The following is a 24,470-nucleotide window of genomic DNA, read 5'->3' on the forward strand; positions in this document are numbered from 1 at the left end:
ATGTGCCTGGTACCAGTATGGGGTACCAATGAAGGTGTGCTGTCAGCAAACCAAATTTTCCAATTTGTCATATATTTGTCAATATATGTAAAAACTTTAGCAAATTATACAAGGAATATTTATATAAAACATTCCCAAAAAAGAAATTAGAAATAAGCAACATGTACTCAGTTTAATAATAAACATAAATTGCATTGAAAAACTTTTGAGCTACAGAAGTACTGATTCTGCAGTATTAGAAATTATAGGACAAAGTATATGAAGTTTTGAGCGGTTTGTTTTTTCATATACAATCAATTATATTAATAAAGGTTCTATTCAGTTACAAAAGAAACAAGCTCAAAGTAAAAGATCAAAATATTTTATTGCAGGTTTTAATAGTTTCTTATCCAGAGAAGCACAGGCACAGGCATAAGTCAAGCTATTTACTGCTCTCAGAAAAAAATGAACATTCAATCCTTCTACAACCAGTTATTTCAAACTAAATTAACATACAATGTTTGAGGTTTTAAAAATACACCAAACAACAGAACAAACAAACAAAACCCCCTTGAAGAACTTTACACTTAAGGTAGAATTGTAACATGTCACATGTATTTGCTGATATGATACCCAATATCAAAGCACACTTGGCAAAGCTCTTAGAGGTGGTGGTATAGCCATTGCAACTCTTCTGGTTAAACTTATGTCAGTGTTGTCCTGTCAGAACATTTAGCTCACTCCTGCTCTCTGTGCAGTGGTTTGCGCTCTGGAGGTAGCATCGGCTGTAACTTCTGCCAGCGTTGTGGAGGCCAGAGAATATGAGTAGCTCGAGCATGCAGAAGTCCAAGAGAAACCTGCAACCAAAATATAACCAGAGAGATTATTACATAATGCAAATAAATTAAAACGTGAAAAATACTAAGCACGTGATGATTGTTAGAGCAATGGGAAAATATAAAGCAGAGAACTGAGTCCTCTCTCATGAATGTAATGAGGGGAAAAGAAAACTTCTTCAGTGACAATTTCTTTTTTTTTTTTTTTGATAAAACATTTTGTGGAATTCAAAACAGCTTGCTGAAATGCACTGTCTTCAACAAAGAAGAAATAGGAATTTTTTTCATTTTCAAGAGAAACAGGAGAGGCATTCTATAATCCATAAAGCTTTTGGGTATTAGTTATTCTGGATCAAGAGAACAAAGTAACAGTATAGTCTCTATACTCCATATTAGGAGCCACAGAGGGAAAAAATATATACTTGCTTTATTCTTATGCTTTAATGATCTGTTATTGGCTCTTTTTCTGTAAACTCAGTTCTTCTCCTCCATTCCATTTCTCATTTAAAAAAAAAAAGTGATTTTAGTAAGCAGGTAACTCAGCATTTTATGCAAATAGATACCAAATGGTCTCCTAGGAATATCTTCAGCTAATTTTCTTGATTTAATTTCATAGGATTAATGTATATTCACCAGTTTCTCTCTACTACATAATCAAATCAGTGAAGCTGAAGTGGTATATATCTAATTCCATATTCTGTAGCTTGATGAAGCAGGTGCTGAATTACTTGAATATAATTTGGTAACTTAATAACCCATGATATCTAAAAGAATCTGAAGTAGATCATGGAAATTGCATGGATCATATTTCTCTTGTTTGATCCCTTGCAGGGACCAGTTGTTTCCCAGATTCATTGCAGCTTTTTTTCCTACATTTAAGCAAAGGACAGGCTGCTAAGTGACAATGCTTTTTCAATAGGATTGAGCAATATTTTTTTTATATCCTGACATACTTCTGTGTAGTTTGGTTAATATTTATGAAATTCATAACACCTTTTATCTTAATTAGCCCAAAAAGTAGACTGTAAATGTAATATTACCATGTTTTTTCCTTGAATATACAGCACGATAGCACACACATTACAGGCTGGGGCCAAAATATAAAACCAGAGCAAATCCCACTGCTGCATGTAAAATATGACAGCATTAGTACAGAGAAAAATGTTAAAATACTCTTTTCAAACACAAATAACATCTCATTTTCAAAGCTCTGTGTTTTTCTCAGTACATTGCTTGTTACTGATGTCAGCAGGAGGTCTGCAAGCAGACTGAGAATATAATAAATGAATCAAAACTTGTTTTAAGCTCAGGTTGGGAATAATTTTGCCCAGAGGATTACTACTATTGACCATCATCTACCCTGAAACTAATAAAGAAATCTCCTTCCTATAACACCTGATTTACAGGACAACATGACTAGAGTTAAAAAGGAAAAACAGATATTTTTGGGTGATGGAAGCCTTTACTAAATAACAAATTACACTGATTCTATAGGACTTCTTTTATAGTAACTTATAGGTTCCCTTTAAAAGCACCTTTATGTTTGAATTCTGCAAACAACCTTAATAACTTTTTTCCATTGCCTATTATTATTCTTTACTTACCACACCAGCTATGAATTTCACTGAGGAAGAACAGAATTGTTTGCAGAGAATAACCTGCCCTTGTTAACAGGTTTACCCTAATCAAGGTTAGATATGGACAAAGGATGAACTGAGAGGCTACACTTTCTGTTGTAAGAGTGAAGTACTGAAATAATCTATTAATTAATCACTTCCCTTACAGACATTATTTGCTTCCTTTAAGTAAAAAAATAAGTTTACCCCTTTGAAAAACTGTCTTAACTATAAGAAAAATCAGTATTTTATAGGCACAAATCCTTTGAGGAACATATTTCATTTACAGACATGAGTAGGAGATGCCAGCAATCTAAATAGTTGGGGTCTACTTCTGATCTACATTATGATCTATTTGTTATTCTTGCTGTGGTAACAAGGCAATATATTGAATTGAATCTATATTATTGTTCCTAAGCCTTTTAGGTTTGTTTGGTTTTTTTTAAATAACCTTTGAATATTAAATTGAATAACTGAGAAGTCATTCTGTTAACACAGCAATTTTATCTATAAAATAAGTTTTGAATTAATAATACTGTTTTAAACTGTTATTGTGATAAAAGCATATTTCCTCAGAGTCTGTTGTTCTTAGTATGTTAGTTCCATGGAGACTGATTAGTTTTGGCACTGCATAGGAAAAGATAAGTCTAAGATTGATAGTGCTATCTGCAGTGGTATTTACAACAATCTTGCTCGTTCTGTCCTAACAGATTGGGATAAATGCAGCTTTATTAGAGACTTACAGCACTTTCACTTCCCCTGGTACCAAAGTACAGGTACTGCTTTTCCACAATGGGAAAAGCAGCGTTCAGACTGGATAAGAATCCTGTATATATGTAGCATGCAGTGGAGCACATGAAAATTTCTATGGAAATACAGGTGTTCAGTTTGGATCTCAAGAAAAGGAAAAGTCTAGATAAGGATATGACCCTAACAAGGATATTCAGCTTTCCCCAAGCGTGTAAAGTCTACCCAAAATTCGAAATTCAAGCACTGCAGCTCCTAGTTGTGAGTTCACAGAATTCCCCACAGATTTCTCCTTGCTTCTTTTTCCTTAAACCTTCTTGATTTCACTCTAGCTCAAACAGCCAAGATTTCAAATTCTGTAATAACACTGCAACAAGGAAGAACAGCACCACTTAATATAATCTGAGAAACAGCAATGCAGAACCAAAAAACCCAAGCCTCTAAAACTTTTTCTGAAGTTAGACTTCATAACTGGTCAGTTTGCTAATTGAAAGTAATAACTATAGAATCATAGAATCAAAGACTACTTAGGTTGGCAAAGACCTCTATTTGGTCTTTGGATCAACATGAAAATCCTCTCTGAAGGTGTACTAGAATAAGTACTTGAATATGAATCTACTTCTGAAGACAAAGAAATACTATCTGACAAATCATCTTGTTTCATCGTATTTAAGCCTAGAAAAATGTCAGTATTCCTTTCAATACCCCCATCTTCCGGTCTCATTAATAAATATTTAAATTGTGCAAATCCCCTACAATACCACCGAAAGAGAACAAATAACAGCTACCAAACTAGAAACAGAACTAAACTACAAGTGCTACAGTAATAGTAGTACCTGTGTACTTGAGAAATTTCATCAATAGACAGAAAATTACAATTTAAAAGGCATATGTCAGCCTCTGGTTTTGTAGAGAAACTTTTGCTTTAGTATCTTAAGCTGAGTTCTATTCTAGCAATATTGCGCGGGCCAAATGCTGTGTCCAATAATAAACATAGAAACACAAAAAAATTAAAATTTTTCTCAAACCAAAAAGAGACAAAACAATACATAAAAATACAGTGTTTCAAAATATACTTCCTATTCTCTGAAGGAATACATTCTCATTACCTGTACTGAGCTTAGTAAAGATGCTTATATATAGCCTTTTACATGGAAAGCACTATGGAACATCAGCTGTATTCAAAATTTTCTTCTCAAATTTTCTGTTTCGTAACACAAGGTCATCAGGTATGGGCAAAAGTAATTCTGTAGCATTAGAGGTCTATTCAGACCACATTGTGCTGGCTTGGGTAGTTGTTACTCCCCACAGAGGTTCTGAAATGTGCCAATACATATTAGGTGAAAAATTCCCTAATATGGAGAAATCCTGGGAGATTTAGAGATGGCACTATTTGAGCAAGCACAGAGCTTTAATGAAATTTTCCAAATCTAGTAGTTCATAGCCCTGCTATGTTGGATTCCGCTGCGGCCCAGGTTCGATTCCCGGTCAGGGAACTCCTCCGGGCAGATGGAGCTCGTCAGCCCTGTAAGGCCATCCATCTAAGAGAAGGCCACTCTAAACAAAGCTATGTCCTGAGGACCTCACTGCCACCGTCCGAGCTTCGCTCGGCCCCGGCAGATGAACTTTAGGATTAAAGGTGGGCTCAGTTCAGCGCACACTGTGTCTCACCTAAAAAATCCACTGCGCAGGCTCGAAGGGTAAAAGACCTTTCCCAAATCTTCATTCGCGAAGACTGGCCATGAATGAATGTTGGATTCCAAAATTTGGAAATGAGAAAAAGAAAACTGCTAGGTTTAAACAAAAGCCTTGGGCTAACAGATACTGCGGAAAAACCTCCATCTAGAGTCCAGACAAGGATCCATTGATGTCACGGGTTTGGACTGTCCTGCCCAAGCCCGGAAAAAACCATGCCTTGATCTCATCAAACCCGTGCAGAAGACGTATTGTACCTTATCTCTCCCTTTCTGTTTCCTGGATCCTTGTATTCTGTAAACACAAATTCCCCCAATATAAAATGGGTTTTCCCCTATGACGTATGTGTAAGGCCCCAAATTTATTAACCTGGATTTTTCCCTTATGTCATCCCCTGAAACCCCGTTTGTGATAAATTGTAATAGTTACAACCCCCTGTTGAATATGTAGACCCTAAACTCTTTAAATATGAACCTGTAAGTCCAATAAAGCATTCCAGTTTCTTGCCCCCAAACTAGGATTGTCTTAGCTTTATTGACTGCACTGCCACCTATCTCCCATCAGTCAGTCAGCTGCAGTTTGACTATACTGATATCCTGAAAGAATTGGAATGACAAATTTGCATGGATGTTGAAAACTGTGTAAAGGGATCAGGTTAATGAGAAAGGTGAGAACCGGTTCTAGAATATTTCAGCCCCCAAAACCTCAAAGAAGTCCTCAAGATAGAAACACTTAGGCAACTATGCAGTGTTTCAGCTATGACTCTAACAAAAATATATAGCATGGGATAGCTATCTATGTCAAATTAGATTGCTTGTCTTTAAGAAAGGTTGTGGCACTGGGTTTTGATATTAGATTGTAGCTGTAAAACTGTCTCGCAGAGAATTGTCCCTGTAAATTAGTCCCTTAAAAAAATCCATACTTTAATAGAAAGTAAACACAATTGCTATTACATTTCATTTTTTGTACATGGTTGAATTTTGAAACAAGTACTGTCAAGTGCAGTAGCAGGAAAAGGGCTCAATAAAAATAAAATCCTGTGGATTACAATAAAATCCCAGAGAAACTAATATCTCTGGTAGAAGTATCTGGGATAATGAACAATGGCAGAAGAAACAAATATTCTCCACCTCCTTCTTTTATCAATCCAAGAATAACACAAATACGAGAATCAATAGATTATTTTGTAAATAAAACCATACCACAACACATGTTAATATATCATCTCACTGAAGGTTGACATAACAAGGTGCCAACTAGCTCACGAATACCCGAAGAGTGATAATACATAGCGAAGTGCTGGTATATTCATGGTTCTTTCTTCTTCTAACTGAACAAATCAGACCTAATGGAGCCATACAGGTCTAGTGACAAAGAAAAGAATGCAGCCCATTAATTTTCTTACTAAGTGTTCTGTTATAGTTCCATTAGTTTGATAGTTGAAGCAGCAGCTCCAGCTCCAGATAAAACATCCCATATGTGCTTTCTTTCACAGTGCTAGTATATAATCAATAAAGACTCTTGTTAGTTATCAAATTTAGAAGAGCTTATTTAGATAGAAAATATTTTTTAAAAATCTGAACACCTGTAAATGACAATTATTTTATTTTTAAAAAAGTTTTAAACAGTGAAAATAGACACTCATATATGAGGCAAATTTCACATATATGTGCAGACAATCACAAAATAACATGTAAAAAAAGAAATATATTTCAAATTCAATGGTTGATTCCCAGAATGAATAAAATTTCCAAGTTAGCACAGAGTAGCTGTCTGAAATTAGTATAGCAAATGTGACTGCTCCAATCCAATATGGTTTTGCAATTTAAGCTATTCATATCAGAAGAGGTGAGGAGTCACTGCATCGTAATAAAAACTCAGGTTATTGATTGAACTGAAAGAAAATGTACTAAATACCAAAATAATTGAGTTGCATTCACATTCTTCTATCATGTCTACATGCTTATGTTAAGCCTAAAGTTGCAAAAGTGGAAAAGGTAGGAAAAAGGCACTGAAAATAGAATATATTTCACATATGAGATTTTTCTACAGTTAGATATGCAAAGACTAGTTAATGTTGAACCATAATTTAAATTCATAAGAGTAGTGCAGATTTAAATGAATTCAGTATAAAATAGTGTATCTTTTATTCAACTCTTGAAGAAATCAGCTGTCAATGCCATTGACTAAATTAAACAGTAATAGCCTTGGTACAAGAATTTCACGAGCTGAATTCTATCTCAATGTATTTTCTTGGAATTGTCGTGGATATATTACTGAAAAGGACACTATAGTTAATTAACTTCTTCAATGCATCCCAGATTTTTTCTGTTTTTTCTAAAGATACTTTTTTAAAATAGAGATTAGCATATTACATTGCACTACTATCCTTTTTTATTCAGTAAGTATAGCAATCTTGGTAAATATTCTTTCTTGCTTATGATTAAAAGAACCATTATGCTAAATAGGTCTTCCAAAGGATTTACAAACCAATCTCTTATTTATTTTAAATTTCTAGTAATAAAAATGGTGAAAGAATTTGCTTAGTGCACAGTATGATGTACTTTGCATGCTACATATACATAAATATCATTTAAAAGTTAAAAGCTTTTTAATATTTCACTGGGTGATGCACAAAGTTCCCAGACTAAATAGGATTGTCACTAAGTCACATAACTCAACAGAAAAACAAAATGTACTAACAGCTCTCATGAAGGAGCCCCACATAAAAAGCTGTTATATATTTGCAATTCAATATTTTAAGAATTGATAAATCAAGTGGCAGGAAACAATTATTAAAACACATTTATTATCTTCACCTAGAAAATATTAGCTAATTCCAGAATCTATGCATATTAATTATTCAGGACTACATAAAAGCCTTCAATACGAATTCCTATTCAACAACATATTGTATCAGTGACAACAGTTGGAAGAATGTCAGACTTAGTGACATTTTTCAGCTTACTACACTGATATTGATTATGTGCATTGTCTTTCTTGACTAAACAATTAGGGCACTACACAGAACTACTATACATTACAAATTCAGTTGATTTCCAGTTTAGTACTGTTGTGTGTCATTAATTTAGTTTCAGTTTAAAGCTTTTGCAAACGCAGAGGTACACTGTGATACATGCAGGGGAAGGAGTGACCAAGTGCTCCAAAACCTCACAAACTACCCAGGGTCTCAACTCTTCCTCCAACTACATTGGTCCTCCACAGATCCAACTCATCCTCACAGGCTGGTGCTCAAGCAGAGGCAAGCATGCCTTCTGCTCTGTTGTCCTTTCTTTGCACTTCTCTGAGCTTCCAGGAGAGCCATACTTCTAAATCCCAGCAGTGCTCTGGCCAGGGAGATTCACTGTGATGCTCTGTGCAACACGCGGGAGAGCCCTGGTGTGTTTCTGCTCTGCTTCCACCACACTCTCACATATAAAGCAACCCTTAATGATGAGTGGTTAGTCTTGCAAAGCCGAGCAAACAAGATGACAGGTGAAATTCCACCCAGCTTCTGTGGAATTCGACAAGTGTTCCAGGGATCATATGCATGGAAGCTGGGAGAATGACATTTCAAACTCATTCAAGATAACTAAAGAAAGAAAGGAGTCCTACTGTAGAAGGAAACAATAGGCTTCAATTTCTGGATACACTCAAATTCGTCTTCAGGAAAAGTGACATGAATAAAAGCCTCATGCTAGTTATCTCTTTCATTTAATTTATATTCTTCATACACTTTCTAAAAGCTCAGGAAAGTACCTGATCTCATGGGTCAAAAACCAGGGCTATTTATGAACTTAGAGAAATACCAACACTACACGATATCATGGAGAACACCTCAATTTGTGGGTGCCTTGTCTGTCTATTAAGAGCAGCTCCAGTCTGAGAGACTCCATCAGTGAGAACTGTGATGGGAGAGCATTGGGAGCAGCAAATCCTAGACATATGGGAAAGTCCATTATCTTAAATTTTCCTTGGCAGATACCTGGTAGTCAGTCAAGGGCATGTTACAGTAATTATCAAATGCTGAGGGAAGAAAGAAAAAAAAGACAAAATAAAGAATGCCAGCAGTAGCAAGAAAAGTTAATTCAAGGGAATAGGTGAGAAATTACCTCTTAATTAAAACAAAATGGTACAAGAGCTTATAACAGTACAACTGTTACTGGGCAAAGCAAGCCTTTTCTAAAGTTAGGAGAACTCTTCAGAGATTTTCAGTGACAGTAGCTTGTATGTTAAGCAAACAGATCCGTCAGCCTACTCACTGCTTCTACAGGTTTTATCACATCTTTCAGTTTTAGTTTTATTCTGATACAAATGAAGTTGTTGCAATTTGATTTCCTCTCACCTTAAAAAGATGACTGCTCAATAGAGTATTCCACTTAACCAAATATTTTTAAAAAATCCTACTGTGAGGTTTGCCTATATTTTCTTCTAAAATGGCATACAGAAACAGTTTGACTTACAGAAAACATGCTGTTGGCAATATAAGCTGTGAAAAGCAATGGGGAGTAAATATTCAATGAGCAGTTGGGATATCAAAATGTCATTAAATAGCTGCATGATATGTTATTAAAATTATAAAAGACTTTTTAATAGAACTCCTTGTGTGAGGATGGCTAGAGCTCATCTAAAATGGTAAATTTCATCAAGATAATTCTGTATATGTAATCTCCCTAAGCTGATTTACTGAAAAAAAAACCCCACACAAATACTTCTAATATATACAAATATTTTTCTCCCCCACTTAGCTATAATAATAGTTATGAATTTAAGAATATTATATACTTTCTTTCTTGTTTTTATCTGATTTATTTTGTATTTTTGTTAAAATTATGAAGAAGCAGATTAAATGTACAAAAGCCAGGCTTTACTTGGAAAAAACCCTCAAAACCATTAATATATTTCTTAGTCAACCTTACAATTATTTAGCATTCTGTTTTTATACAATACTGTGACATTTGTCAAAATACAAGGCTTCTTGGTATAATTCAAATCATATAGCTACCCTTTCACTTCATAACAGAAATTATGATTAAATAATTGACACTATGTACTTATGAATATAATTTCCACACCCTACATAACTAATCCTGTTCACATTCACTTTTTTCTTCTTTAGCTCACTCTTGATTAGCTTAAGATAATGGCATAACAGGTTTTGCAGAGGAAAACAGGTTTCACAAAAATAAATCGGAAGTATAACAAGATATATATCCTTATCAAGATATATCCTTAAGCAAATCCTATTGCAACTCCTTCACTCAATTCTGAATCTAAAAGGATTGTACATATCACATGTGAAATGACTAATTCTCCACAGAAAACTCCCTCAGTAAGGGAACAACCGTGTTTATGGAGAAGGCAGTTTTATAGAGCAGTGACATGACAGATCAAGTCCCCAGGCCTGTCCTGTGCACCAACAGCCCCAGCAGACTGAGAGGAGGGGCAGGGGACAGGCAGTCAGCTCCCTTTAGTTATGGGGACATCAGAAAAACAAGGAAGAATGGCAGGAGCCTATATATGAGCGCCCTGATCCTTGCCTTAGAGGTCCAGTTAACTGGCTTAAAGAAAGGCACTACCTTCTGCCATTTGAGATATTCCAGGAAACCTCTACTGGCCACTGTGCTTCCTCATTCAGAAGGGCACAGGTTTCTTCAAAGTCCTGTGCTACACCTTCCAAAGGAACATAAAATTTGACTAAGATTCACTAGGACATAGGAAAAACAGTTTTGTAGACAACTAGAGTTCTCCCATGCCTCTCTTTGGGACGTTTGTTATTCTTGGCACACACTCATCAAATTATGTTTTTCTGTTTTCCCCTTGGTCTCCAGCCTTCTTTGATGCATCCTTACAGAACAATGCAGGATACTATAAACCAAATAACTGAGTCACAGGCTGCACCCTTTCAAAATAAAAAAAGTTGACCTTCATCTTTAGCCAAATACAGTAACCAGTTGTGGTTGGAGGCCAGGTGCCCTCCAAAGCCTCTCTATCAGTCCCCTCCTTAGCTGGACAGGGGGGAGAAAATATAACGAGAGGCTCGAGGGTCAGGACAAGGACAGGGAGAGATTGCTCACCAGTTACCATCATAGGCAAAACAGTCTCAGCCTGGGGAAACTGACTTATTTCCAATAAAATCAGGAAAGGGTATTGAGAAATAAAACCAAATCTTAAAAGCACCTTTCCCCCACCCCTCCCTTCTTCCTGGGCTCAACATCACTCACAAATTCTCTCCCTCCTCCTCCCACACCAGTGCAGGGGGACCAGGAATGTGGGCTCCTGTCAGTTCATCACACATTGTCTCTGCTGCTCCTTCCTCCTCAGGAGGAGAACTACTCACACTCTTCCCCAGCTCCAGTGTGAGGTCCCTCCCGTGGGAGACAATCCTCCACAAACTTTTCCAGTGTGAGACAAGTCCATCTTGGAGCTGACTGGCATTGGCTCTATTGGACATAGGGGATAGCTATCTTGATGAAATTTACCATTTGAAGAGCTCTAGCCATCCTCAAACAGCTTCTCACAGAAGCACCCCTGTACTGTCCCACCCTCCCCCCAGCAGAGCCTGGCCACACAAAGCCAATAGACACAATTTAATCCACTACTTTACCATTAAGATCTACATTTATCTCAAGGAAAAATTAAAATTTGCTCCAAAGCCATACATGATAAGCAAGAAAGTAGTGAAGACTAATGAATTCAGCTGCCTGCATATTTAATAACATATTCTCTCATAGTCATAATCAAGCCATAGTTCATCAAAGCATGTACTGAACTTTAAATATTCAAGTAATACACTTCAGCACATTATTAAAATTAAGTAAAATAAAATAAATAAATTTCCAGTGAGCTGATGATCTAGATTTATTAACTCTTTAAATTACTCAATCTTTCAGATTATATGTAGCTATTAAGCTATTTTAGCAAGATATAACCACACAGAACTGCCAGGTCATCGGTACAGAAAAAGAATTAGCACATTTAGGATCTGAAAGTTATAAATGTTAAAACTTAACACCACTAACACTAATTCATTACATGGAGCTCTTTCACTTCCAGTAAGAAAATCAATGTGATTAAAATTCCTTTTCAGTGCTTACTTTTATAACACACTTGCATTCAAAATATGCTGCAAATCCAATCCTTATTTTGTACCTCAGTGTTTTGGGTGACAAAAAATCACATTTTTGTCAGCAGCAGACTGTGTATGCATTACCATTGCTACAATGCCTGAAGATCCAAGTACTGTCTCTGAAATTAGCTGAGGAGACAGCAGTAGTGAAATGTGCAGACAGCAAAGTCTGATACATTTTCATCAGTCTACTCTGGAGAAAATATATTTCTGTATATTTACTGAGCTGTTTTTTCTTCATCAGGATCTTAGCACTCAAAGCAGATGAAAAAAGTGCTCTATATTTTAATGAGATAGTTCGTCTTCTAGCTTGCTAGAGTACTAAATTTCCATCAGCTATAGGCAAAGGCAATGGAAAGATGCAATTGTTTTGCAACGGATGTTTGGCAGCCTCTCTGTAGCATCTTTGTTTTCCCATGACTGCACAGCTTAAGCAACCCAGTTTGAGCCTGATAAGAACTCTCCATTCTTGTTTCCAAAATATTTTCTGTATTTTCTTGTTCAATGAATCTAATGCACAATATTCTTGAACAGATAAACCCCCAAATCTACAAAGAAAGGCTTCTATGCTTTATTCCAAATTTCTCACAGTAACCTAAGTTTTCATGCTGTCTGGAGCCACACACAGACAGAGGTGAATCTGAACCTGCCTTGGCCTCAGAAGTCTGGTGGTAGCACTATTAGCCCATTTGAATTGCTAATCAGTCTTAAACTGGAGGGTGCCACACTGTTTGTAGACTTGAGGACGTGATTTTAAGCACGAGTGAAATATATATCATTGGTCAAAATCATGATTCTCTAAACTCAGCAAGTAAGAAGATAGAAGTTAGAAGCTAATGATAAAGTGTGGTTCTTAAAAAAGGTGAAGAAATGCAGGCCCCGATTCTCAAGAGAATTGGAATAAGTAAAAAAAAAAAAAAAGAAAAGGAAGATGTAGATACTACTTAGAGACTTTTTATGAGAGTTTAGATTTACTTGAACAACCAGTATCTTGAAATTAGAAGACTTCCTCCCCAAATATCAGTAATGATACAAATTCAGTGAGCATTAGCTGCAACTAGAAAACATTCCCAGTTAGTACTAACATATTAAATAAGAGGGCAAGAGCTTGAAATTTATACTGAGCAAGACTAACCTTGAGCATCCATGGCAACAGCAGAGCCCAATGCAGCACCTGCTATGTTCTGCAGCAAAGCAGCTCTCTCTTCGATCTCAGAATACTACTTTACATCATCTTTCTTCATACTGTCTGCAGGATCTCAGCTGAAATTAATTCAGAACTAAACTAAAGCCCTTTAGTACGCATTTGCGTAAGATACTTTTTATGTACAGATTTTATCTGGATAGAATCCTGAGACTTTCCTCCCTCTTAAGTCTGGCAACGACTCCTAAGTGACCTCTCCTGTGGTGCCATTCTGGCAGGTTTGTTAGCCTTCCCACCTGCATGCCAGCTGGCCTCAATTATTCATCTACAAGACATCCTAGTTGCTGCCTGCTAGCATTCCCCAGGCATAAGAAACTACTAACCTTCCTCCATTGCTGGGCAAAATAGGACCCAGCTCCAGTTTCCAGACTCTCTGCTGCCTAACTGCATTACACAATGGGAAGAGAATCCACTGTAAATCACCGAACAGTTTTTTATGAGGGAGGCTCGAGAGCAAAGCATAATCACAAGCAGAATGTGGACAACGAGGGACACAGAAAAAATTTTCAAGAGAGAATAATTTCCAAATTCAGCCAAAAGGTGAATTCTCAAAAAAAAAATCTGAACAAATATTAATTCTCTGGCCACAGAACACCACCCTAGATTAGGCTTTAATTGAGATTAATGGGGCATGCCTTATCTCTCTTGTTACTTTTTCAAACTTCATCTAGAAAGCCATGTCACCTGTCTGATTGCAAAAAAACCCCAAATTGTTATGGTCATCTTTTAAATCATAAAGAGTAAGGCATTTTAAAGAGAATTTGAGATTCTCCTCAAAATAGAGGTAAAATATACATGAAATTTGTCAAATATGTATTTTATATACTATAACTGTTCAGAAAACATAACAGAAAAGGAAAATAATAAAAGGTATATTCTTAGAATATTTCACTGGGCCTCAGTTATTAGCTTTAGTGATTAAAAGAAATTCAATGCTTTTTGGTTTTCAGATATCGAAGTTATGATACATTGCAGTTCTGTTAAGTAAAACATACTCATGCCCAGCTCCTATGACTCTATGTTTATTTAAAGTTCTTACTATCTTGTACTATGGCATTACTATCAACACTCCTTAATCACTTATATTCATTTCTGAAAATGCTAAACTGAGCCCTTGAGCTGATGAAAATGCTAGACAGAGTGTACTTCAAAATATGCATACACAGAAATTGAGACATTTTTTTTAAAGTCAACATCTTTCTCAAAACTATGACGATCAAAAAAAGTTCAATATCCCCTTACTATTCCTTAGTACTTTATCCATACTTATTTACAAATGACAAAACACGTGTAAAATGTTCCTTTTGTTGAGCATTATAGACATGAAGCTACTAATAAAGATATCAGAATCTCTATTAATTCAAATTACATCTTACTTTAACCAATTTTATTGCTGCTACACAAACAAGGTTGAGCCTATTTGATGATTATCGTTTGAGATTTCTTACTTATAACCATGTCAAAATTAATCCTTATTTAATGAGGTTTTTGAGAAGAGTTTAAAATATCAAAATTCTGAACCATGTTCATTAGAACTATTTGTAAGTAATTAAAAATGATAGCTTATAAATAACTTGTGATTGGATCCTAAAGCCATGTTAGAAACAGTGTTTACATGACAGCCTGTCACATAAATTTATGCTTGATACATGGGCCCTGTTGAGCAATAAATAGTGACATTTTTATTATTCTCCTGAAAAAATAAAGTTAAAATTTCTGTTATCACAAGTACATTTTCCTTCCTTTTCCCTCGTAGTTTCTGACATGTTGACATCATCTCACTGAACACTAGAAAATCATTAATTACTTAGTCTGTGTCCTCCAACTTCTCCATTATCGAATGCCACTGTTACAATATAAGAGAGCCATAAATTGAACAGAAAAGGTAACCAACTGCTCATGAAGCTTTAATTTTCCTCTGTTTGACAGAGACACTAACATGATGAGCTATGACATTTTTGTGTAAAATTCTTTTGGGATTTGGAGTGTGTCACATTCTATCACTCAGGAGTCAACATGTTTCTCATGACATCTCACCCATAGGGAAAGCTTGGGTGTGAGGTTTTGTTTTGCTATTTTAAGAGTATAGCAAGGATTACAGGAAAGGTTCTTAAAACTTATCAGCCTTCAAAGTGTAGTATAAAAACTATCTTTAAAAAAGATATTCATAAATATGAAGTGCACTTTATTTTTCATAAATAGGACAAGTGAAGAGTGTTTGAAAATGTGCTTGCTAACAAAACCATCAAAATTATTTTTGCTAACAATATTTTTTTGCTATTCTACAGAAAGTCAGTTAGATGACAATAAATAAAATTAATATTAAATGCCAAAATAAAAATAAGAGTGTCTTTATTAAACAAACTCAGGTCAGTGATAGAAGTTAAGCCTGGAAATTTTTTTGTAATTTCTTGATTGTGATAATAGTGTTTAAGGCTTTTTAAGTGACTAGTTCTTGCCATTGGGTTTCCTAGAGAAAGTAAAGCTACAAAGCCACCCAGAGTCAATTTTACATATATAAATACGTATATACATGTGTTTTTTAAAGTAACGATACATGTTGTATATAAAAAGCCACAATGAGCTGCGAATTTCTTAATGTCTTATTTTCATGTGTAATTTAAACATTGACTGGAGTCTGGAACCTTTCCTCAGACTGATTAGTAACTCGAAAGCTAGTTGCCGTAAATTCGAAAGAACTATTCCTGTAAACCTGTGCTATTCTTCATGTATAAGGACATCTGAATCTGACCCTAAGATTTATTTAATTTCTTCTGTAAAATGAGAGATTAAAAATAAAAAAAGAAAACAATGACAGATTTATGGAAGATTGTAAAATATATGTATGTTAAACTTCAACTTTTGAATCTTGCAGGTTTCAAATATTAATTTATAGAGCAGTGTGAGCAACAAGTCTTAACAGTATTATTGATCTGATACAAGTAGATGACAGTCTAATATTGCACTACATTTTGCTTTCGATGAGGACTATTACTTCCAATAGGCATAATGTAACAATCCCACAGCTTGTCATGATTTATCTGAAAAACAAGAGATCTTGCCGCAAATACATAGATTTATGAATGTCACTATTACACAGGCACTGTTTTTCATGGTACTTACTGAATTGCTATGTAAGCATGCTCCTACTCATAGGGGAAAAAAGAAGGAAAATATTAAGAGGAATTCTAAGTTTTCCAAGGGTAAAAAAATTCCAAAGCTCAAATATTTATATTTCTATTACAAAAATGTGAATACTACTAAAAAAATTCTTTTCAGCATTAAAAAGTGCTACTAACCTGAGGGACTTGTTTAGAGAACTAACTTGTTTATCAAACAGAACAAAGCCTTATGCAAACAAGGAGGAACACTTGCTCTTTCTGAAATTTCTGAATCTCCTGTTCATTTGTGTAAGACAAAATATGAGTAGTGAGCAGTCAATTGCCTCACAGGCATTAGACTCAGACAGCTATTAGAATATAGTGCAGACTACTGTAAAATTTACAAGCCTAACACAGAGCTTATTAGATTTAAGGGGTATAATTGCATTTGTTTCAATGGACACTGGATTTAACCTTGTTGGTATGATTCATTATCTACTGAAGCATATGGACAAATACCCACAAAAGGAATCATATGCAGGCCCTTATTCAGAGCTCTTTGGGTGGATGAAGTAGGAGATTCAAAGATTTTTAGTACTACTGTCCTTGCCTTATAGTATTGCATTTTTTCCTCATTCCAGGATACTTGTCTTTATGTAGGAAAAGTTCCATGGCCGTCAGCAGAGAACAATTTCAAGTAATTTCTCTGTATTTGGAATACATGCTGCAATCTTGCATTTTTTAGAGAGACTAACCATCTCTCTGGCCTAAAAAAAGAGGCACTTGCATGCAGGAGGGATAATAAATCAATTACCTTAGAGGTTTTAATAGTCCCAAATTAAGATAATAAAAATCTTGGAGTGATATATCAGAAAAAGATTGATTTAACCTGGCAATTAATACTTTGTGCTGAAGTGATCTGATGTCCAAAACACAAATGTGAGAGAGCAGTAATTACTGTTAGTTTATTTAAATTATAAAATTGAGTTTGAGAAAACATTTATGTATAAGACTTGAGGTTAAATGAAGACTGATTGAATTCTCTGTTTATTAGACTCTCTCTCCACATACTCTTGAAATCCCATAAGAAATTCAGCAAGCTTGGATTCTCCGACCTAACTCAATAGCCTAAAGTGAAAACCATGCTAAGCTCTATAGATAACCAGTGGAAAGACAGGACCTTGACATAGTGATGTAGACCAGAGGTAAGCTGTATCAGTTTCCTTCATTGTTCTCCCTTGACTGTAGAGGGAGTCTAGGCAACTGTGCTATTAATTTGGGTGTCTCTGTTCAAGGCTTACAATTAGATTAAAAACATCTGGGTTTCTATATTGACTTCGAAATCATGTAATGTTCTCCAGTAAAATCCATCTGTTCAAAAGATATGCTGGAAATAAATGCAAGACATCATCTGACATTACATTCGCTTCCTAAATTACTTGGTACTATATTTAGAGGACAACAGCAAAGCTCCCTTCACCAGACCAGGACCAGAATACAGTAACTGATATTGCATTTCCCAGTTTAATGAATAAGATGTGGGGGGTTTTTTTCCTCAGAAAATTCTCAGAAGTCCTTCTTTTTATACTGCAATGCTAAAGGAGAGCAGTAATAACTGCAGGTTGACTACAGATCATAGATTACAGGGTTTGTAATCTTAGTGACCTTGAGTGGAATCAGGTTCCAAATGCAATTTGTTAAATACCATTATATTACATGACAGCTCTGAAAGTAAGGGAATATAAGAATAGTAAAGCCAAAGTCCCTTGGGGTAGTCTGATAAAATGTAGCAAAACCTGTCTAAATAACACATTTGTTATATCTAGTCTTGCTGCTTTAAAATTGTTTACTCAGGAAGCTGTAAAGCTCAGAGGAAGAAATCACCTCATCTCAGCCATCACAAAGGCATTGTTGTATACTACTTCTGTTCTAACCATGGCAACATACTGCCACCAAAAACTAAAATATTAAAAAAAATTAAAAATCAGTGATGCAAAGATAGATTAAAAATATTAATTTCAGAATTCAAGCATAACACATTAAACCCAAAGATTTGTTGGCTAGTATTTAATCACAGAATTTTCTCTTTTTCAAAAAACTCTCAAGTTGACCTCAATTCCCAGGTTTTCTTTTTTAGATTCCACTTCCCATGCACCAGATATGCCATGTTTTCTCTATGGGACCACATCTGAAATGAGTCAGTCACTCTATACTACTCACAGTCAAAAGAACTTCATCTAAAAGTACTTTAAGATTGGATCTTTTGTGTGAAGCCTGAGCAATCTGCAGCCAGTGAAGAATAAATATATATTGAGGATTCACTGCCAGAGATGCAATCGTGAGATGCAGAAATAATTGCTGGAAAATATCAGAAGCTGGTGTGCTAGAGGAAGTTTGAGTTTTGTCTGCTTTTAGAGGATTCCGTGTATCCAGCCTACATACTGATTTACTATCCAGGATGCATGGATAGTAAAAAAAGTATCATACACAAAATTCATCAAGAGTTTTTCCAACATAAGAAATAGCTGATTTTCTCATGAAAAAAGATAGGGGTAATAATGGTATATTTTTATTTGATTTTTAGATACAGGATAAAGTCACGGTCAGATTCCTACTTGACAATGGAGCCTAGTTTTACTCCAGGTTAATTAATATGTAATGTTAATTAAGTCATTTATGGTTATAAATGTAATATATGCTTCTATTAAGATAATAGGGATAATTGTATTAAGATAATACAATTTTCATTTTTCACAGTATTTGTTAGGTTTAAATAAACTACAGCTTTATATTTTCAGCTTGAAATAGAAAAAAACCCAAACAAAACAAACAAGAAAAATGGAGAAAGAAAGAAGTGGCTATACTGAAAGATTTATGCTCAAGCTCTATTTCTGCAGGTAGTTAATGAATATATTCTCTGAAAATAATTATCTTTAATATAATTTCCTTGCACTTTATACTGTTTATTAATTATAGAAGAATCTGTACTGGCTGTGTATGTTATTTTGGAAGAGTCACTACTCTCCTTAGAAGCAGACTGAGGCAAGGAAAACTGAATAATCTGATCAGCAGTCACTTGGCACCATCACAGACTTGCCCAAGGGAAAAATGAAAGTCAACTTGAATATTATCTTGAGAAATAAGCCTTCAGAAGGAGATCTTAAGGCAGGTTAAAAGGATTCAGGGCACTATTTCTGTGAAAACAACAACGATGATCAAGCAGATCAACAACTGAGACTTTTACAACTAATTGGAACAAGTGACGAAGATACAGTTCCTGGAATATTGTAGTCTTTCCAACTGAAAATCAAAGAATGGCATGTACTAAAAGTAACCTCAGATTTTCAAGTGTTTACTATGTTTGTACTAAGTCATTAACCTACCCTAAAATTCACCCCCCTCCCCTCCCAAAAAAATTTTTTTTAAAAATTCCATCTAATAAGTCACCATTCTTGATATCTACAGAAGTTGTAACATTTTAAAAAGAGTAATGGACCTAATGCACTAAAGACTGTAGAAAGGCTGGCGCTGTTGACACTGTTCAGAAGATCCAGTAAAGGTCCTCAGAGTTCCTCAGCTGGGGAAGCTTCAGCTTTTTGCAAAGATTAGACTGCATAGCAAGGCAGCTATCACTGTTCATGCATCAAAGAGCTCTCTGTTTAACAGTGATATCCATCTCTTCAAGGAGATACTATTTTTAGGATAATTTAGAAATGCTTTTCCATCTGTGAATTAAAAAGCAATTCATCTTTCACAAACACCAAGAACTAAGTAGAAGTCACTTTCACTTTTTGTCTTTTTATTTAACATTAATTTTGCTGAAAAGGCATGTAATCTACAGCTTTCTTGTTGTGCCTGACCATTTTAATTTTTGATCCTTTTTAATACACTGTAATAATCTGTCTATAAAGTGCAATTACTTAGAGTAAAAATGACTGGCATCTCTAGACTCAACAAATCCCAGCCTAACAAATTGTACGACTGCAAACTCTGTAATTTCCTATATAAATCATAGCACCTATTTTAATTTTGTCCAAGCTTGTATCTTCATTGGGAAACCAGCTTTTGCTCTTATAGGGAGGAAAATGTAACAATAAATTTGGGAGCACATGAGTGCATGAATCATTGCATGCATATTCAAATAAAAGTGGAAGCAATCTGCTGTCCAGGAAAAAATGTGGTTACATACCTATAGGTATCATTTCTCCAAGAATAATCCTGGAAAATTGGTGTGACTCTGCATTAAAAAACGATCAGTTTCACAGAAAATCTGAATGTCCCAGAGACCCTGACAAAATCATCTTTTCTAGTAAGCAAAGACAAGGCATAAGGTAGCATTAGAAACATTAATGATCGGATTCTCCATTTATCTAATCTTTTGCTTTTATCTGATTCATTGTACTATGCACCCTTCCAAAACAATCTTAAGATTTACAAATAAGACACTGTTTCAGTAGATTTGCAAGGTTCAAATTCAACACCTTTATGGTGAGATGATGAAGAAAGTCTATGTGTAAAAAGAGTTTCCATTAGAAATGTCTTAGAAATACTTAGAATATTACATCTCTCTCATGGTTATACCTAGAGGCAGGAAAAAGTAGCTTTTACAGTGGGCAAGTCACAAAGTATTATGAAATGCACTATATTAAGAACCATAGCAAAAATTAATATTTTCTTTTTTTATTTTAAACTATTATGTAAAGTTAAAAGCTCTTTTTTCCCTAAACTGCAAGAGAGAATCCTTTCCCTTCTCAAAGCAAAGTTCCTTTTAAATAGTAAGGTAATATTTAAATCCTAAAGCTGGTGTTGCTACTTTATACACAACTGGTGGCCATCTGTCTGCTGATATGAAGCCAGTTGCAATTTGCCTAGTAAGGACTGATCGAAACTTCCTACAGTTTCCTGAATTTTTATAGAAACCTCAGGAGAAAAAAAGTATTAAAGATAAATTTCCAGAATATCTGCAAACACCAATAATGGGTTTAAAAAAAGAATCCCACAAAGCCATGCAGTAGACTCCCAACATAAGGACATGGACCTGCTAGAGCAAGTCCAAGGAGAAGCATTAAGTTGATCAGAGGGCTGGAGCATTTCTTCTATGAAAGAGAGGCTGAGAGAGTTGGAATTGTTCAGCCTGGAGAGGAGAAGGCTCTGAGGAGACCTGAAAGCAGCCTTCCAGTACTTAAAGGGGCCTAGAAGAAAGCTGAGGAGAGACTGTTTACAAGGGCATGTAATGACAGGACTAAGAATAATGGCCTTAAACTGAAAAAGGGTAGAGTGAGATTAGATATCAGGAAAAAATTCTTTACTGTGAGGGAGCTGAGACACTGGAGCAGGTTGCCCAGAGAAGTTTTGGATGCCCCATCCCTGGGAGGATTCAAGGCCAAGCTGGATGGCCAGCAACATAGTCTAGTGGAAGCCATCTCTGCCCATGGCAGGTTGTTGGAACTAAATGATCTTTAAGGACTCCTCCAACCCAGGCAATTCTATGGTTCTGTGATTCTATGATAAATCAATGCTAGAAAATAAAAGTAAGTAAGACAATTAGAAATTTATATTTTCCCCATTTAGTGACCTCTAATATGTGTCTTGAAGTGTCTGTTCTCTAATAGAATAAAAAGAATATCTTTTTCTTTGCCTGAAACAATGAAAATGAAAAATTAGATCAAGCAAAAATAACCATGAAATAAGGAGAATACAATAACCTATGAAAGAAGGTAATTTCTCAAGTAACATATGCAATCTTGAACCTTTGACAACTCAAATAGTTTTGAACAATGAGTCATTTATGTCTGTGAAAGGCCAAGCACTTTCCTTCCTTCATTTATTTGTTTCATTCCCCTAGGATACAGCAAATAAACAATATTACTTCTAAAGAGCCATTTTCTGCTGTTATCATTTGTACCTTGAGGAAAAAGATCTTAAAATCCTTGAGCTTATAAGCAAACCAACTTAGAGAATCACAGAATATGCTGAATTGGAAGGGACCCACAAGGATCATCGAGTGCAACTCCAGGCCCTGCACAGGACCATTCCCAAGAGTCACACCACATGCCAGAGAGTATCATCCAGATGCTTCTTGAACTCTGTCAGGCTTGGTGCTGTGACCACTTCCCTGAAGCCTTTTCCAGCACCCAACTATCCTTTGAGTGAAGAACATTTTTCTACTATCCAATCTAAAACTCCCCTGACACAACTTCAGGTCATTCCCTTGGGTTCTGTCACTGGTCACCACACAGAAGAGATCAGTGCCTGTCCCTCGTCTTCCTCTCACAAGGAAGTTGTAGACTGCGATGAGGTCTCCCCTCAGTCTCCTCTTCTCCAGGCTGAACAGACCAAGTGACCTCAGTCACTCCTCATACATCTTTCCCTCGAGGCCCTTCACCATCTTCACTGCCCTCCTTTGGACACTCTCTAATAGCTTAATATCTTTCTTATAATGCAGTGCCACAAACTGCACACAATATTCAAGGTGAGGCTGCACCAGAGCAGAGCAGAGCGGGACAATCCCCTCCCTCGAGCGGCTGGCGATGCTTTGCCGTCACACATTCCTCCTTTTTCTCGTTCTTCACAATAAATTCAACAATTTTTTGTGATGTCACAGGTGTTCTAAAGAAAGGTAGTATTAACAGGCTTATTGTGACATTTTAAGATTCTTTAAAGATTCATTAATTTATTATATTCATTAAAGCTGGGGTATTTGTACAGAAATACAATAATTATTTCTCCTAGTTGTGGAGATACATTCTTGTCTTGTTCAATTTGTAAATAAGTCCTGTATATTCTGGAAAGCAGAATCAATTCAAAGTATTAAAAAATCTTGAAAATTAAAAATGTAAATAATTAGCAACTTGTATATAATTAAAATTATACAAGGTTAATCATCAGAATCCAAATGTAGAGCCATTTCCACAATGACTCACTGCATATTAATTAACAAGGTTGAATACTTGGTATTTTATTTCAGCAGCATCACAACAAAGCATAAGCTCTGCAACCTGGAACAGTATTCTAAATCCAATTAAAGCATTCAGGAATATAGTTTCATAATTTGACAAAAATAAATACAAGAAAGAATGTGTGTGCTGTAGCTAAGTTTAAGCACTAACTACTTAGTCTTGACTCTTTTTACTCTCAGTAGTGGCAGGGAATAGGACCCTGCTGAACCCCTGCCTACAGAATTCCTTCATCTTTCTCTTTTTGCATTGACCACAGATGCACCCTAAAGAGATTATCCTAAAGTTTGCCTTTGGGAATACCCACTGGTGTCTTTTTTTAGGCAACTTCCCAAGCAGGTGATTACAGCCAGAGGCTCAGGTTTTCCTATGCATTGCTATGCAAATGTACATAAGATAAAAATATATATTTTTGAAAGATAATATCAAAAATTACCTAAAAATACAGTCTTTCTAAAGGCTGGCTGTGGTCACAAGGAACTAGATAGCCAGCAGTAAGTAAATCAGACATGCTGGTTTTAGAACATATTACATAGCTGCTTTATGAATGCAGGTATTCAGGAGTGAAATTGTTGATCTTCGTCTACTTATGGTTAACACACATTCCCACCTCTGTGCAGGTTCTGTAATTCAGTAATTCTTCTGTGTCTGTCTTCCCTAAAGCTGAATATTTCCCAAGTATTTTTCACCTATTCTTCTATATCAGGCTATGATAATTTACCATGTGTAGCCCAGTTCTTGAAGATCTTCAGAAGATAAAATGCACAGAAACCATACAAGATCCTTACCCATAGCAGTAGATCAATCTGAACTAAGTGTATGCTAATTTTATTCTCCATTATCCTTGGAATCCTGTTTATCTCTCAGTGCAGTTAAATGTGTGGGTTAGAATTCATAAACCCAGGAACGATCTTGGGATGCAGCAATTTTAGCTGCCGCCTCTTCCTACACTTCTTAAAACTTGCAATTCATTGATGATTTTACCATCTGTCTCAAAACTAAAATACTTGGTTTAAATATATAAAAGCCAGACAGGCAACTCCTTTATTATATGCAAAGGCATCTCTAGCTCTGTAAACACAAGCTTAAAACTTCCCACCACTTTTGAAGTTCTACCTGTGTTAACAATTGTAAGACTAGAATGGGCTTGTCACCAGAATGGCCTAATCTAGGCTTTGCAGCGCAAATTAAAATACAAAATACCTCC

The 24,470-nt window shown here is 35.6% G+C and overlaps 1 protein-coding gene across 1 annotated transcript in view; it reads right to left on the reverse strand.

Moving 5' to 3' along the window:
* Positions 1-339: 339 nt before the first annotated feature.
* Positions 340-24,470, reverse strand: part of IMMP2L (inner mitochondrial membrane peptidase subunit 2) — a 422,309-nt gene continuing 398,178 nt past the window's right edge. Inside the window, exon 6 of the mRNA XM_018080576.2 lies at positions 340-836. Within this exon, the coding sequence (XP_017936065.1) occupies positions 717-836 (120 nt within the window). The 3' untranslated portion in view covers positions 340-716. The remainder of the gene's footprint in view (positions 837-24,470) is intronic.

This window comes from Manacus vitellinus, unplaced genomic scaffold (genome assembly GCF_001715985.3).
Source record: "Manacus vitellinus isolate BGI_N305 unplaced genomic scaffold, ASM171598v3 scaffold_5_pilon, whole genome shotgun sequence".
NCBI lineage: Eukaryota > Metazoa > Chordata > Aves > Passeriformes > Pipridae > Manacus > Manacus vitellinus.